At 45.7% G+C, this 13,300-nt stretch overlaps 4 protein-coding genes across 5 annotated transcripts in view; 2 read left to right on the forward strand and 2 right to left on the reverse strand.

Moving 5' to 3' along the window:
• LOC113218227 (uracil phosphoribosyltransferase homolog) overlaps positions 1-2,697 on the forward strand; it is a 3,687-nt gene extending 990 nt beyond the window's left edge. Inside the window, exons 2-8 of the mRNA XM_026438488.2 lie at positions 186-288; positions 452-613; positions 685-727; positions 885-1,034; positions 1,107-1,251; positions 1,547-1,677; positions 1,770-2,697. Coding sequence (XP_026294273.1) covers positions 471-613; positions 685-727; positions 885-1,034; positions 1,107-1,251; positions 1,547-1,677; positions 1,770-1,844 — 687 coding nt within the window. The 5' untranslated portion in view covers positions 186-288; positions 452-470 and the 3' untranslated portion in view covers positions 1,845-2,697. The remainder of the gene's footprint in view (positions 1-185; positions 289-451; positions 614-684; positions 728-884; positions 1,035-1,106; positions 1,252-1,546; positions 1,678-1,769) is intronic.
• Positions 2,698-2,944: 247 nt separating this feature from the next.
• Positions 2,945-7,951, reverse strand: LOC113218225 (SH3 domain-binding glutamic acid-rich protein homolog). Of its 2 annotated transcripts, XR_003304092.2 has the most exons (7): positions 7,720-7,951; positions 7,207-7,392; positions 5,863-6,111; positions 4,155-4,189; positions 3,812-3,993; positions 3,547-3,610; positions 3,381-3,465 (listed from the first exon to the last, which is right to left on the reverse strand). XR_003304092.2 is itself a non-coding variant. In XM_026438486.2 (6 exons), exons 1-6 carry the CDS (start codon positions 7,762-7,764, stop codon positions 3,325-3,327), a joined length of 720 nt encoding a protein of 239 aa, XP_026294271.1. In that variant the 5' UTR covers positions 7,765-7,949; the 3' UTR covers positions 2,945-3,324. The 2 variants fall into 2 exon arrangements, 1 of the variants encoding a protein (XP_026294271.1); XM_026438486.2 differs by lacking the exon at positions 3,812-3,993 and having other exon boundaries at positions 2,945-3,465; positions 7,720-7,949.
• A 1,483-nt stretch (positions 7,952-9,434) lies between these two features.
• On the forward strand, positions 9,435-10,862 carry LOC113202762 (uncharacterized). The gene is made up of 3 exons (XM_052269137.1): positions 9,435-9,910; positions 10,154-10,309; positions 10,500-10,862. Exons 1-3 carry the CDS (start codon positions 9,857-9,859, stop codon positions 10,719-10,721), a joined length of 432 nt encoding a protein of 143 aa, XP_052125097.1. The 5' UTR covers positions 9,435-9,856; the 3' UTR covers positions 10,722-10,862.
• LOC113218244 (uncharacterized) lies at positions 10,800-13,204 on the reverse strand. Its single transcript, XM_026438509.2, has 3 exons — positions 12,675-13,204; positions 11,684-12,200; positions 10,800-11,327 (listed from the first exon to the last, which is right to left on the reverse strand). The coding sequence occupies exons 1-3, from the start codon at positions 12,779-12,781 to the stop codon at positions 11,169-11,171; spliced, it is 783 nt and encodes a 260-aa protein (XP_026294294.2). The 5' UTR covers positions 12,782-13,204; the 3' UTR covers positions 10,800-11,168.
• Positions 13,205-13,300: the final 96 nt, after the last annotated feature.

Here is a 13,300-nt window from a genome sequence, read left to right on the forward strand (position 1 = left end):
TTCAACAAAAGTCAGCTGACAGTTGCTATGTGCATTCTTTTCTTCCAGCCAAATTTTGGGTACTTTAAATTTCAGGACGCCCTCCGCCTACCTCCGCCGCCGAGCCGAGCGGCCGAGTCGCATCTACCCCCTCCTCCACCCGAGCGCTTCGGGTGGCTCCTATACAGCTCCCGTGTGCTCCTCCGGCAAACAGCAGACAGCAAAGCAGAACAACGAGAACGAGCAGAACTGGGAAAATTGTTTACACGGTCTTGAGAACAAACAATCACTACTTAATCGTCGATTGTGGTAACTAAACTAAGTTTTAAACCATGATTTCAAGGAGATGGAAGATCCCATCATGAAGAATTCCATTATCTTATTTTGTCTTGTGCATAACCTTAATTGAATAGCGCATACATGCTTATGATGCACATGCACACATGTTGTGTTAATCATACTCTTCTCGCAGATTCCCCTTACTGAATATCATGGGTAGCGCTGACGATTTGTCTATGCTAATGAAACCTGAAAGCCCTCGCCAGCAAGAGATTAAGGAGGAGTATGGACTGAACGTGAAACTACTTCCAAGTAATGATCAGGTCAAAGAACTTCAGACAATTCTCAGAGACCGGTAAATACATCCTCACTTTATCATATTTGTTGTGTTAAAGGTGCACGATACTCATCAAATTATTTATCTAGGAACACAACACGGAGTGATTTCAAGTTTTATGCTGACCGTTTAGTAAGTATATCATAAATTGTAACTGCTTTATCTTAATTCAAAGTTAGATCTTGTCAGGTCATTTCTATAATTATCATAACATAGCTTTTACTTAACTTTTAATTCATTAATCTATGACTGGTAGTTCTCTTAGTAAAACTTGTTTCGTTTTTTGTAGATTCGCCTGGTGATAGAAGAAAGTCTGAATCAATTACCATTCACAAAAACCACAGTTACAACTCCAACAAACGAACTTTATCAGGGATTAAAATACCAAAGAGGTAATTGTGGTGTCAGTATTGTACGAAGTGGGGAAGCCATGGAACAGGCATGTATCACAGTTTTTGAAATCATGATGACTAGATATGACGTATTGATTCCAAATGTACCACCTTTACAGGGACTGAGAGACTGTTGTCGCTCTATAAGGATAGGAAAAATTCTTGTAGAGTCTGATGCAGATACTCATGAAGCTCGAGTAGTTTATGCTCGCTTCCCAGAAGACATAGCTCAAAGAAAAGTTCTTTTAATGTATCCAATTATGAGTAAGTTATTTTTCTTAATTTTTTGTATCCAAAGAGGTCACTTACCAGGTAATTCCTAAAAATTTCTTAATCAGCTTGGGAATATTTTAGATTATATAATCATCGAATAAACTTTGAGACTGTCCAGTGGTCAGGGGAAAAGTAAAGGGTACTCGTTTGCGTTTGCTTTGGGGCGACTCAATGGCCATGTTGAGCTGTTGTCTGTTTCCCACCATGCCATTTTTCTCTGTCCTTCCTGGCCAACCTGTATATACGAAGTATTTAAATTTTATTTTTTCACCTTTCTGCGAAACAGGCACTGGGAACACAGTTATCAAGGCTGTGGCTGTACTGAAAGAACATAATGTTTTGGAAGAAAACATAATTCTTTCTAACCTATTTTGCACACCAGTTGCATGTCGGTCAATTACAGCTGCATTTCCTCAGGTCTGTTGAATGTATTCTGTTTTAAGATATATGAACCCAATCAGATTAATCTAATCTCACAAATGTATAATCTGTTTCTACTTTCTTGACAGATGAAGATTTTGACTTCTGAACTGCACTTCGTGGCTCCAAATCACTTTGGACAGAAATATTTTGGAACAGACTAGTTAGAGCAATGTTGTTACTGAGGAGAGAGGAGAACACCAAGGAGTTGTTACAATATATTTCCTCGCCATCCACTCCGATTGCAGTCATGTCCATTTGCCTCACATCAATGACCTGTTCTTGATTTTTCACCTTGGTTACTGTAGTATTTTATGCTCAAAGTTTGTGCACAAGTATTCCATTAAGAATGAGTTTTGATGTACTTAAGAATTTTAATTTTAATAGACATGTGCTCACATGTCCTTTTGGTCAATGAATGAAATTTGATGACAAAATTGTCAATATCGTATTACTACAATCTAAGAAATAACTTCAGAAGATAATATTTATTTTCATTGTTTGAATTTCTAGAATTTTTATATGTTTGCGGTGATTTTTTTTTCTTTTCCTTAAGCCATAGTCTTCAATTCAATGAAATAATTTGTTGATTACATTTTGAAGTCTTCCCAGTTGTGGTTACTGCAAAAACTCTAAAGCAATGTTTTATGTACTGTGATATACTTTCTCTGTATACCTCATGAAAGGTGTGCCGAATTCTGTCTACAACTGTATAAAGTGTACACTGAATGATTTTTATCTTCATGCATGTGATTGTGTTGTTCCGATTGGAAATTATTTATTATAGATTGACATGAAAAGTCTCCCTTCTCGTGTGTGTTGTGATGTTTAAATATTTTTACAAATACATCTTCAAAGATTTTTTGCTATGCAAATTGACTATTCAAGGATATAGTGGATGTAAATGTGCAAGCTCAATTCATGACTTGTTCGTTTTACTGCAATATTTCTTTAATTCAGTGGCTGTACGTATTTATTTTTTGAATATGAATAAAACATGATTTTAAAATAAACTGACCAGTAACAGACTTTTTTTCTAACTTCCATACTGTAATCAGAGATTTGCACAATCAGCTTGCTTGCTGAAATGTCTGATTTAGGAGGTTGGTATCCAGTTTATTTCATTTTTATCATAATAATTCTATATTTAAAAACTTTCTGGTGGATGCTGCTGATCATAGTCACCAACAGCTGAAAGGGAAGCCTTCCATTGAGGGAACAACCAAGTGATCAAAAAAAAGGAAAATAATGGTAGACACTCAAAGAAGCTATTTACAGGTTTGATATTTACTGACATACATGTTAGTCATACAACAAAATTTTAAAATATAAAGAAAGGATCACCTCTACACACAAAAAGGGACAAGAAAAGTATATTCCTTGGACTTAACTGACAAAGCAAATTAGGTTGAAAACTTAAAACAACTGTACACGTTGATGAAGATGTCAATGAAGCTTCAAAAAACAAAAAAGCCCCTCATATGAAGCCCCCCTTCTGAATATATTTGTGTAAAAATTGACTCACAAAAATAAGAGAAACCATAATTGGGAAATGGTTTCATGCCCATGCGATAGATGTAATTCACTTAACATCTGCTTTGCTTTGGTTTTATTCCAATAAGTCATTGTTTGGAGGAGTTAAAATTATTCCTCTGATATTTCCATTTCTGAGTCATGCTCCCCATCTGTCTTAGTCTCCTGTTCAACAATATTTTCATCTGTCTCTGTATTTTCATTTTCATTGGGAGCATTGGCATCATCCTCATCATCTTTTTGTTTTCCAGTCTGAAAAAGGAAGATGGCTATTATTTCTAGTATCAACAGGCTCAATGCAATATAAACAAAAGTAATGTAATTTCATTTTACATCATCTTCAAATGCTACCATCTCCTCTGTATTCTCATCTTGTCTCTCATCTTCTTTATTCTCACTGCAAACAGTAAATTAGCATTCATCATTCTAACACAAGACCTTGACGCACTATTCTGTTGTATAATCTCAAAGAAGAAGTACTGGATTTTACCCGTGCTAAAAATTATTTGCAAGGGAAGTATATTGTTCAAGGCATTAATGATACAGATAGATAAATCTGAAAGAAAAACCATGCAGGGGTTTGATGAAAACACCTAACTGGAAAAAAGTGGAAATCAATCCCAAAGCTCAGGACTCGAGCGAGGTGATTGTCGATCATCATCCCTTGCTTTAGCAAATTCACTGTAGCCAACTTCATACAGCATTTTCTTGGATTTCTTGCTAAGATATCCACGTTCCCTGTCTTTGTCACCTCCATCACCAGATGAGTCTTCATCCCCACTGCATGATTTAAGTGCAGAAGCATTAGTGGTGTTAGTTAAAGCAAAGAAAATGTGATCAGAAGCAAAGAGCAAAGCAGAGTAGTTCTCTAGTTGAAATAAGCCACGGAAAGAATGTTTGATATAAGTACTGAAAATATCTTCAAGAGAAATTAAATTTACCTTGATTCTGCTTCTGTCTGGTTTTTGTTGGCATTCTGAAAAAAGAGAATAAAATAAAGGATTACTACAAGGCATCCAGAAGTACAGTCACTAGGATGACTCAAATTTAATTTTGAAGTGAACAGTCATGTTCAATGGAAGGTTGTGAGTAAAATGGAGGCAAACAAGAGACGTACACAGATTTGTAGTAAAAGGCTTAACAAAGACCTTACCTCATGTCTCATTGGTTCACAAAAACCCAAATGGTAATAATAAAATTATATGTGATTGAGGTATAGAGTAAACGGATGTTAAAGGACAAATGGATCACAAATTGTTATAAACAGGATTTTATTGAAATTATGGATACAAAAGCAGGTACAAATAACTCACAGAAAATGTTTAGGTCATGCGGTTGTCAGAGATCCTAAATGAAAAGTGTAAGAGGATATATCCGAATAAGTATGCAACAAAAGTGTATTTGGACACCCGTAAAATGAAAAAGTATGACAGGAAGTCTCATCTTAGAGGAAATGTGTTGAGGGTCTCAGGTGCAAACTTGCAGACTCACAAGAGTCGGTCCCTTTACAAGCCACAAGCCACAGATGTACCACACTGTCATTATTATTCTAGGTGAACCAATATAAAATTATGACCGTTTACACTCTTTTAAGAATTTTACAATGGCTTATTTGAAATTTGCTTGTGTTAAGGAAGGAATTCAACATAAAATGTTGAATGTCACTCTCATATCTATGTGAGAGAATTGCTCACAAATACATGTGTCAAAGTTCTCTGCTGAGCTCCCTCAATAGATTTAGGATTTCTGTATTGATGAAATTAGCTCTTGGGGCAAAAACACAAAGATTGAGCAAAATGACTAGACAAGTTACCAACATGCAGAAATCAACACAAGCAAACACAAAATTGTTGTTAAAGAAAACTGCCATTGAAATCCAGGAGTAAGGGGAACCTGCTAAATGTAACTAAGATTTCCTTATAGTCAAATCAGTTCAAATCAATCCTGTATTTGCTTCTTTCACTGTCACTAAAGGAAGCCAGTGTCCATTAAAATATATCATAAAAATAATAAAAAAAAGAATGTCATGAAAATAAATAAATATGATTTTTAAAAACTTCGAGTCATAAATTAAGATTAAAATTTCAAATAATAATTATAAACTAGCATTAAAGGTGATTGCTGTCAACTTTGAAATAAAATTTCCAGCCATAACATAAAACAGCATTGAAGCTTCCCTCAACAAAAATACATAAGGAATGTAATGAAATAATACCCCCTTCCCAACTTGGTTTAAACGAGAATACTGACAAAAATTTACAACAGCTGAAATCATTTTCAGCATCTTACACAGTTTTGATTGCCTCAAAAATTTGTTGATTGATTACTTGTCTACAAGAATAACTTACACAAATCCTCCCACAAGTACACAATATGCTCCAGTAACAATCAGAACCCTATTATTCATTCATTGATGCTGCCTGGGGAGATGAGCTTTCTGAGAGCTTTGAAATAAGTATTTAATTTAGAAAATGGTTCATCTGCACTGGTCTTTCAAAACTAGCAAGGAGAGCACTCATTCGTTCATTACTAAGAGAATTAAGTTTGTTGTTCAGCACATCAAAGTGCAGTGCATTCCAAAACTGGTTAAGCAATTAGTGCTACAGAAAGTACCATCACACTGTTACGCATGCCAAGACAAGATCATACCTCATCATCATTTCCATCTCCATTTGCATTTGAATCATCCTCAGTAACAACTTTGGTTGGTGGTCTGGGTCTTGGTCTAGATGGTTTGGTTTCTTCCTCAGATTCTTCTTCTGATTCCTCTTCTGGTCTCTTACTTTCATCATCTGATTCTTCCTTTGGTTGTGGAGGTGGAGATGGCTCAGGAACAGCCATTTTCAGAAATGGCAACAGTTTTTCATTTTCATTGGAGAGGTCAAAACCAATAAAATCCTGCCCATGAATGATACCAAAATATTCTCAGTACTAATGAATTATATGTATTGTCAGTTACGGATTCCAAAACTTTGGCAGTTAGTGAGTTAATTATACAGTTGACTGGGAATGTGTTAAGTAAAAACATTAGAAAAGGTATGACTTCAGTATAGAGATAAATAACGCCATTCCTAGTTAGTACAATGTGTAAGTCCCATCTCTCTTTTATGCATTAGCCAGAACTCCAACAGAGCCATCTTTGCTGACAATTGCAGGGCTGGTGCCATGACTCTCAACCTTAAGGAAGATCTCAAGCTCCGACACTTCATTGGCCATGTCGAAGTCATCATAATCCTGTCAATATAAGTTAGTATAAGTAAGGCAAACAATCAATGCTGAAGTTGGTTAGGGGCTTATTAGCTAGAGCACAAACCAAGCAAAATACACAAAAAAACAAAAAAAAAACATGTTTCACGACAATGCATGCCTAAAGAACCACTTTACACACTAAGCAGACTTCCTAAAGAACACCCCAGAGTCAGTTTTCAAAAAGCCTTTTAATATACTATGTGTTAGATAGAAATTTTCAATAAATAGTATTAACTTGGAAACTACACACATCGATGTCAAAGTTAAATTATGTTAGCAAGTTAATATTGACACTACACATAGTGCTGGATGAAAAGAGACAAAAAATATACTGTTAAAAAAGGGCACAAATGCTGAAAAGTTACTAAAAGAATTTGCTTTAATGGAAAAAAAAGTTGTGTTGAAGTGCAAAAAAATGAAATCTCTTGTGCTTTGACACCTCCTTGACTGCCTCTGGTACTTGGTGATGTCTAGGACAGAAACTATTGACACTGAGCTAGCTCACTGCAACTATGACTTATGAAACCAATCCCACCAATTACCTCAAGGGGCCACATGATAAAAAACTACTATTGAAACTGTCATCGTTAACTTTACGAAGGCTGTACAGCACCTATTTAAAATAAGGATCTACACCAAACATTGTAATATATGTAAATGATGCTTTAAAAAATATCTTTCAAACAATTTACAGCAAGATTATACAGCTATTTTGGATTAACTCAACAAGTGGAAATGTCTTACCCCACAGTACTCATCATCGTTGAAGATCTGAGGCGGCAAAGGGTGTTTCTGATCTCCACGGGGTTTACTGTTCTGTTGCATAAATTCCTTGTCCGACTCTTTTCCTGGTTCCGTGATGTCAATAATTTCACAGGGTATATTTTTGCTCTCTAGAATCATGAGAACTCTCTGCTGCCTTTTTTTCACCTGGAATAATCAAGAGCAAGCAAATTGATTAAAGACAAATATAAAATTTTAAATAAGTACACTAGGGTAAAATATAAAGGAGTAGACCAGGCACATTAGAAGTAGTTTGACACAACCGGAGCTTAACCTCACTTCTACCAGAAGCAACGCCCCAAATAGTGGAGAAAAGCAAGGTTAGACGGGCATAAGAGAAATGCATTTTCTAGCAATTAAATGCTACTGTACTTCAGTAAAATCGGGAAAGAAGGATCATGAAGAGGCAAATGACTCAGATGCGGATATTGAATCAATCATATGAGCACTTTCAGCTTTCTAGAGACAACTTACCTCCTTGTTCCCAGAAATTCCGGAAACATACACTCTAATGACCATTTTCAAATATTTTAAAAGCTCCTCGGACAGGCAAAGAAAGGTCCCTGTCGCTCCCAGAAAAGAGGCTTTAGTGGCAAAGTACTCGCGAGTAGATTAATAAGACCAAGACCCTTCACTTTCTTTCTCTCTCTTTCCTGCTATCCCCCTTTCTCTTCTATCTCTCTCCTTCTCCGTCTTTCTTCTTGCTTTCCTTGTTTTGCTTTGCTGTTATTCTGAGGGGTGGGGGGATGTGGTGACGTCAGCGTCAGCGGAGTGCGAAGAGCGCTTGATTTGAACTTGTGTGACTTCGGTTTACACAAGTTTCCGCGGTTTAGGCTTGGGCATTAGATGCCTTTTGACTTGGTGACGTCCCATTGCCTACAATCAAAAACATAGTAATCTCTAAGATGATACTCAATAGAAAATGTAATGCACCAGCCGGGGGGAGGGGCGGCCGGGGTAGGCGGTGGTGGGAGCTCATGGTAACGGAACAGGGCGCAACAAGTGCAGCCACGCCTCCTGGCATCGGCTCTAGGAGGCTAGCAAGATAATAAAAAAACATAGATAATAATGAGTGAGGGTGCTCTTGAGGAAGAGAGGCAGGAAGCACTGACGGATGTCAAGGTATGCATGAGGACGTCATATTAGCAGCGGGGGCGTAGTAAGGGTCGGCATAGAGGGGAAGGGGAGGGGGCATGGTGAGTTGCCTACATACAGGTGTTTTGTAGCTCAAATTGCCTACCCTTCAGGCCAACAGCCCCCCCCCCCATATGTTTTAAATGGAATGGACACAAACTCGCGAGAGATTTTAGCCAATAAAACTGCGTCACTTTGACCGCAGTTCCGGGTGATTCTGAGAAGACGCAGGCGTGGGCGGGTTTGCCAACCCAAGGGGCTATGACGCCGTTCTGGTAGAGCGGGTAGGCAAACCCGCTCGCACCTGCGTCTTCTGTGAATCACCCGGTCGTATATGCCGTTAATGGCCCATTGGTGTCGTGTTGGTGTGTAACTGGCGAGTCACCGACAGCCTCGTCTTTCAGGTAAAAGTAGAACAAGTGAAATTGGAGGACGTGGAGCCGTCGGCTTGCGGTAGCGCAGACCAGGACGGCGAGAACAACGAGGGCCTCGAGGAGGACCTTGCTGCCCGCCCTGCTCCCTCGCCGCCCTCCCCCGCGGCGCAGGGCGAGCGACAACAGCCGCCCGCGTCGAGGCGCGACCGAAGACGCCGCCGGGGGCGGGGGCGGCGGCGCACGGGGCGGAGCTGGCAGCGAGGGAGGCACGGCGGCGGCCGGCAGCATCAGGGGGGTAACCCCTCTCGTCCCACTGGCCGTCACGCGGGAACGCGGCGCTTCGGCCTCGGGTGGACGCCGCAGCAGGATGCACGTCGTGCGCCCTCATCGAGGGACTCGTCGTCGTCCTCCGCGTCTTCGCGGTCCGCGCGTTCCCCCGAGGCCGCCGAACGGGCCGGGGCCAGGGCCAGGAGCAGGAGCCCGCGCAGGCCCCGGACTCGCAGCAGGTGCGTTGTGCGTCAGCCGGACGAGACAGGCGTGCTACACGTCACACATCACGACCGCTCGCCATTTCGCGTAAGGATCGTCCGGAAAGTTCGTCCGATTTTACCAGCATCGCTTGACAAGTAACTAAAGCTCGGCGCCTGCGAGACTCAAGGTAGGCCGACCCGCACTACACTCGTGCACTGCAGGCAGCAAATTGTCTACCCACCAGGCGCTTTGAGAGGTTGCAAGGGCTAAACTTGGCAGGTTCGTAGCGGCGAATGACGGACGTACTTTGTGGATGGTTTCTTACAAGATGGAAGATTTGGCAAGACTGGAAAGAGCTCGGTGGTTACTTAAAATCGCGATCGGCTGTATAATCCGCAAGCACGGTCACTACACCACCAGAGCGGAACGCGTAACACAAGGTAGCACCCTCGCCTCCGCCTCGCCGCAGCCTCGACTTCTCCCCGCTGTCGGGGCTGACGCCCACTCCCGGAACCCCTCGACCCGCCCCGGAGCCCGAGCGCTCGCAGCCCCAGGAGTGCTTCGTGCCGGACTGCCCGTGGCGGGGCCCTCAGGACCAGGCGAGCGCGCACGCCCGCGAGCGGCACGGAGCCATGACCACGCCCGGCCCGGCGCTCCGGCTGGCCGTACCCCTCCTCGACAACCAGGTTCGAGCACGTCCAAAAGGCGGGTCCGAGGAGAGACGACCGCTTATTCTCTGGACTCGATAGTGACTGAGATTAATAGACCCTTAAGGCCTTCATTTTAGGACAAATTCGCAGTAGTCTCATTCGGTGTGGATATGTTGTTTGTATGAGGACGGAGTGTTTGAATCGGATGGCCAGCCGTTCGTTCTGATGAGATAGGATCGCATCGTTGGTCCCGCACGGGACTTATTCCTCCGGTTGCAGGACCTGGAGTTCATGCGGCTGGTGGACACCCTGGACGAGCTGTTCATCCTGCAGCTGAGGCGGCGCGCGGGCGCCAAGCGCAAGGTGCAGGCCGCCGTGCGCCTGCTGGGGCCCCGGACGCGCGCCGCTTCCTTCATGTACCTGGTCCAGATGCAGGTAGGGACCCGGGTAGGGAGGGCACCGGCAAAGGCGCCACTCGTAGTTTTATTTACGAAAGCACCCTTACAGTTCTTATCGGGGAAAAAAATATATTCCATACAATTCCGCGCTTTTGAGTTGCCCCCTCGACATGCGGGCGCTCAGGTTCTCTCTCCGGGCAGGTATGCAACTTCTCGTGCTCCCGCAGCAGGTGGGCGAGGAGAGCGCGGAGCGCGGCGCCACGCGCGTCTCCTTCCTCGTGAGCCCCGCGCACTCGTGGCTGGACCCGCCCGCCGACACCATGCGCACGCTGTGGTCCGCCCGGCACTTCGCCAAGCCGCTGCGGCAGGACGACGAGCACCGCGTCCTGGAGCTCAGCATCACGATCCAGAGGGTGCAGCAGGAGCAGCAGGAGCAGCAGCAAGAGTAAGAACACGGCCACGAGCTCACAACTTGGGAAGTTCAGAGGTATAACGCATCGGGTGCAGCAACACTCAACAAGAGGGCATTTCAAAAACAAAGTATTTTATTGTAAAATTAGAAACGTATTATGATAAAATTAATACAACTACTTATTCGTCGTGTGAAAACGTAACAAATGATTAAAAAGCACATCCTCGAAAATTCGTTCACAATTCGAGAATGGAGCGACTGGCTAATATACTTTTTGTACTCTGTCAGTGAATGAGATCTCTAGCAACCATGCCAGCCAAGAGCAGAGCACAGTACTGTTTTTTTGAACACTTTTATGTAACAGGAAAAATAGTCTAGTGTTTCTATCTGAGAAACATACAGCGCAATACGGTTCCGAGCCTATCACCCGCACCCGTCACGAGCCCCTTTCAACATTTGGGCTGTCACCGCTATCAGCTCCTCGTCACGCAACGGTCAGGTCGGCGTTCAGCAAGTGCAGGGCGCGTTTGGCGGCGGCCCGGGTGCGGCCCGCGGCGCAGTCCTTCGGGCAGCCCCCGGAGTCGATGAGTCGGAGGGACGGGCAGGACGAGGCGAGGCGCAGAATCTGCGGAACGCTCATCTCCTGGAACAAGGACGTCAGCAGTCTGGGATTCAATGCCACTCAGGACTTCAGCAAAACGTTTAAAAACAGCATTTTTAATCAGGGGTTGTGGTTATGGTCGAGGGAATGTCCAATACGCCCCGTACCACTGGTTAGACATTTTTGTTATACTGTAACGTGTGGTCGGGTTGCCTACTCGCACGGCGCGCTAAAGTACAAGATACCACGACGCTTATGAAAAGAAATCGATAAATTATGTGTACACCGGGCGAAACATTCCGAACGCACGGGTGCGTGCGGCATAGCATAACGACTGCAGCCACCTCACCTTGGTATATTCTAAACATCGTTATTCCGATGGCAGTGGGCTGACTTACCGAGTGCCAGTCGAAGTGCAGGGCCTCGAGGTTCTTGAGGGTGGCCAGGTCCTTGATCCAGCCGTCCTCGACGCCCACGTCGTGCAGGCTGAGCACGCGCAGCCCGGCGCACAGGCGCACGCAGGCGCGCACCGTGGCCCGGTCCAGGTTGCGGCCCACCAGCTCGAGGCGGCGCACGCTCGAGGCGTCCAGGTTGGAGGCCAGCCAGGCCAGCTGGCGGAGCGCGTGCTGCGCGGAGTGCCAGTGGTAGCTGCACACGCGCAGGCCGTGCAGGGCGGCCGGCGGGTGCGCGGGCCAGGTCGCCGAGTGGAGCGCCAGGGTCGCGCCGCGCCACAGCGAGGCGTCCGCCAGCACCCCTGCCAGCGCGGGGTGGCCGTCGAGCGCGCGGCCCGCGGCGCACAGCGAGGCCACGTCCAGGTAGCCCAGCACGCGCAGCAGCAGCTCGGGGGGCAGGTGCACCAGCTGCACGCGGGACCCCGACTCCTCTGGTTCCTCCGGCTCCGCGTGCTCAGGGCGGCTGGGAAATGACAGAATATTGTTTGAACGGGTTCACAAGCAGGAAGTGCCAGGCGCCGCATAGGGAATTAATTCAATGGAAATCGACGTCAAAACGATATAGATTCGATATGAATTTCTCACTGGGCCCACCACAGCTATCTGGATCCGTTTTTGTTCTTCTTACTTCCTTTTCAAGCTCCATTGAAGTACCAAATAAAGTTATCCACTCTCGTGATCACGGCATTGTGTACTCCGCGGTCAAACTGCATCGCCTGCAGCGCGCGCTCCCCGAACGAGTAGGCAACCCCCACTCACGCATGCATGCATGCATGCATGTGGTGCAGTATGGCGAGGGTGGTGTTAAGCCAACCCACATCCACCTAGGCTACAAAACCCCTGGATGCAATTTGCTCTACCCCCCCCCCTCTCGGTCCACCCTTACTGCGCGCCTGGTTGAGACTCCGGCGGTGTTGGTCCACTGGAGTGCACTCACCCGATGCTGTTCTCGACGCCGCCATGGCCGTCGGCGTGGTGTTGTTGGGCGCCGTCCCTGCTGGACCTGCTGGCCGGCCGCCGGCGCGCCGAGACCGAGCTGCCCATGGAGCCTGGTGCGCTGCACGACGCCAACGCCAATGAGATGAAGATGAGATGCTTCGGGGCGCGCGCAAGCGCTGCACCCGCACACACAGACGCACGCACGCACACACACACACGAGTGTTTATCGCAAGCTGACCGCCAGACTGCTGAACGGGCGGGCGAGGCTGACGCCGCTGACGCCGCTGACGCCGCGGCTGTTGCGCCCGCACTGCCCTACAATACACCAGCCCGCAGCTTGATTGACCCCGCGGGCAGCTCGGCCAGCTGCACTGCTGCCGCGGTCCCGACGAAAGGGAAGAGCGTCGTCGGCCGCCGTGGCCGCCGTCCTGCACAACAGTGTCGCGTCCCGCCGGCACTCCCCACACTGCGTCCTGCCCGAGCGGTGTGCCGCCCTGCTCGAGGCAGGCTCGGGCTCAGGCTCCAACCGTCCCACCGGGGAAATTTAGGTAAAGCGAGTGTTTGTGTTTACTCGCGCCGGGGTGTGGTGGCCTGGTGGTTATCCGCCGCCCCCACACCCGCCC

Source organism: Frankliniella occidentalis, unplaced genomic scaffold (genome assembly GCF_000697945.3).
Source record: "Frankliniella occidentalis isolate FOCC.00 unplaced genomic scaffold, Focc_3.1 Scaffold84, whole genome shotgun sequence".
Taxonomy (NCBI): domain Eukaryota; kingdom Metazoa; phylum Arthropoda; class Insecta; order Thysanoptera; family Thripidae; genus Frankliniella; species Frankliniella occidentalis.

Excerpts from the sequence above, each read along its gene's own strand:
- LOC113202762 (XM_052269137.1), top strand. The coding sequence starts at position 9,857 with ATGACCACGCCCGGCCCGGCGCTCCGGCTGGCCGTACCCCTCCTCGAC. Across the intron at positions 9,911-10,153 it reads TACCCCTCCTCGACAACCAG|GACCTGGAGTTCATGCGGCT; the intron begins GTTCGAGCACGT and ends CTCCGGTTGCAG. Across the intron at positions 10,310-10,499 it reads TGTACCTGGTCCAGATGCAG|CAGGTGGGCGAGGAGAGCGC; the intron begins GTAGGGACCCGG and ends GTGCTCCCGCAG.
- LOC113218225 (XM_026438486.2), bottom strand. The coding sequence starts at position 7,764 with ATGGTCATTAGAGTGTATGTTTCCGGAATTTCTGGGAACAAGGAG. Across the intron at positions 7,393-7,719 it reads GAATTTCTGGGAACAAGGAG|GTGAAAAAAAGGCAGCAGAG; the intron begins GTAAGTTGTCTC and ends TGATTATTCCAG. Across the intron at positions 4,190-5,862 it reads GAGATGGAAATGATGATGAG|AATGCCAACAAAAACCAGAC; the intron begins GTATGATCTTGT and ends CTCTTTTTTCAG.
- LOC113218244 (XM_026438509.2), bottom strand. The coding sequence starts at position 12,781 with ATGGGCAGCTCGGTCTCGGCGCGCCGGCGGCCGGCCAGCAGGTCCAGC. Across the intron at positions 12,201-12,674 it reads GGCGTCGAGAACAGCATCGG|CCGCCCTGAGCACGCGGAGC; the intron begins GTGAGTGCACTC and ends GTCATTTCCCAG. Across the intron at positions 11,328-11,683 it reads TGCACTTCGACTGGCACTCG|GAGATGAGCGTTCCGCAGAT; the intron begins GTAAGTCAGCCC and ends TCCTTGTTCCAG.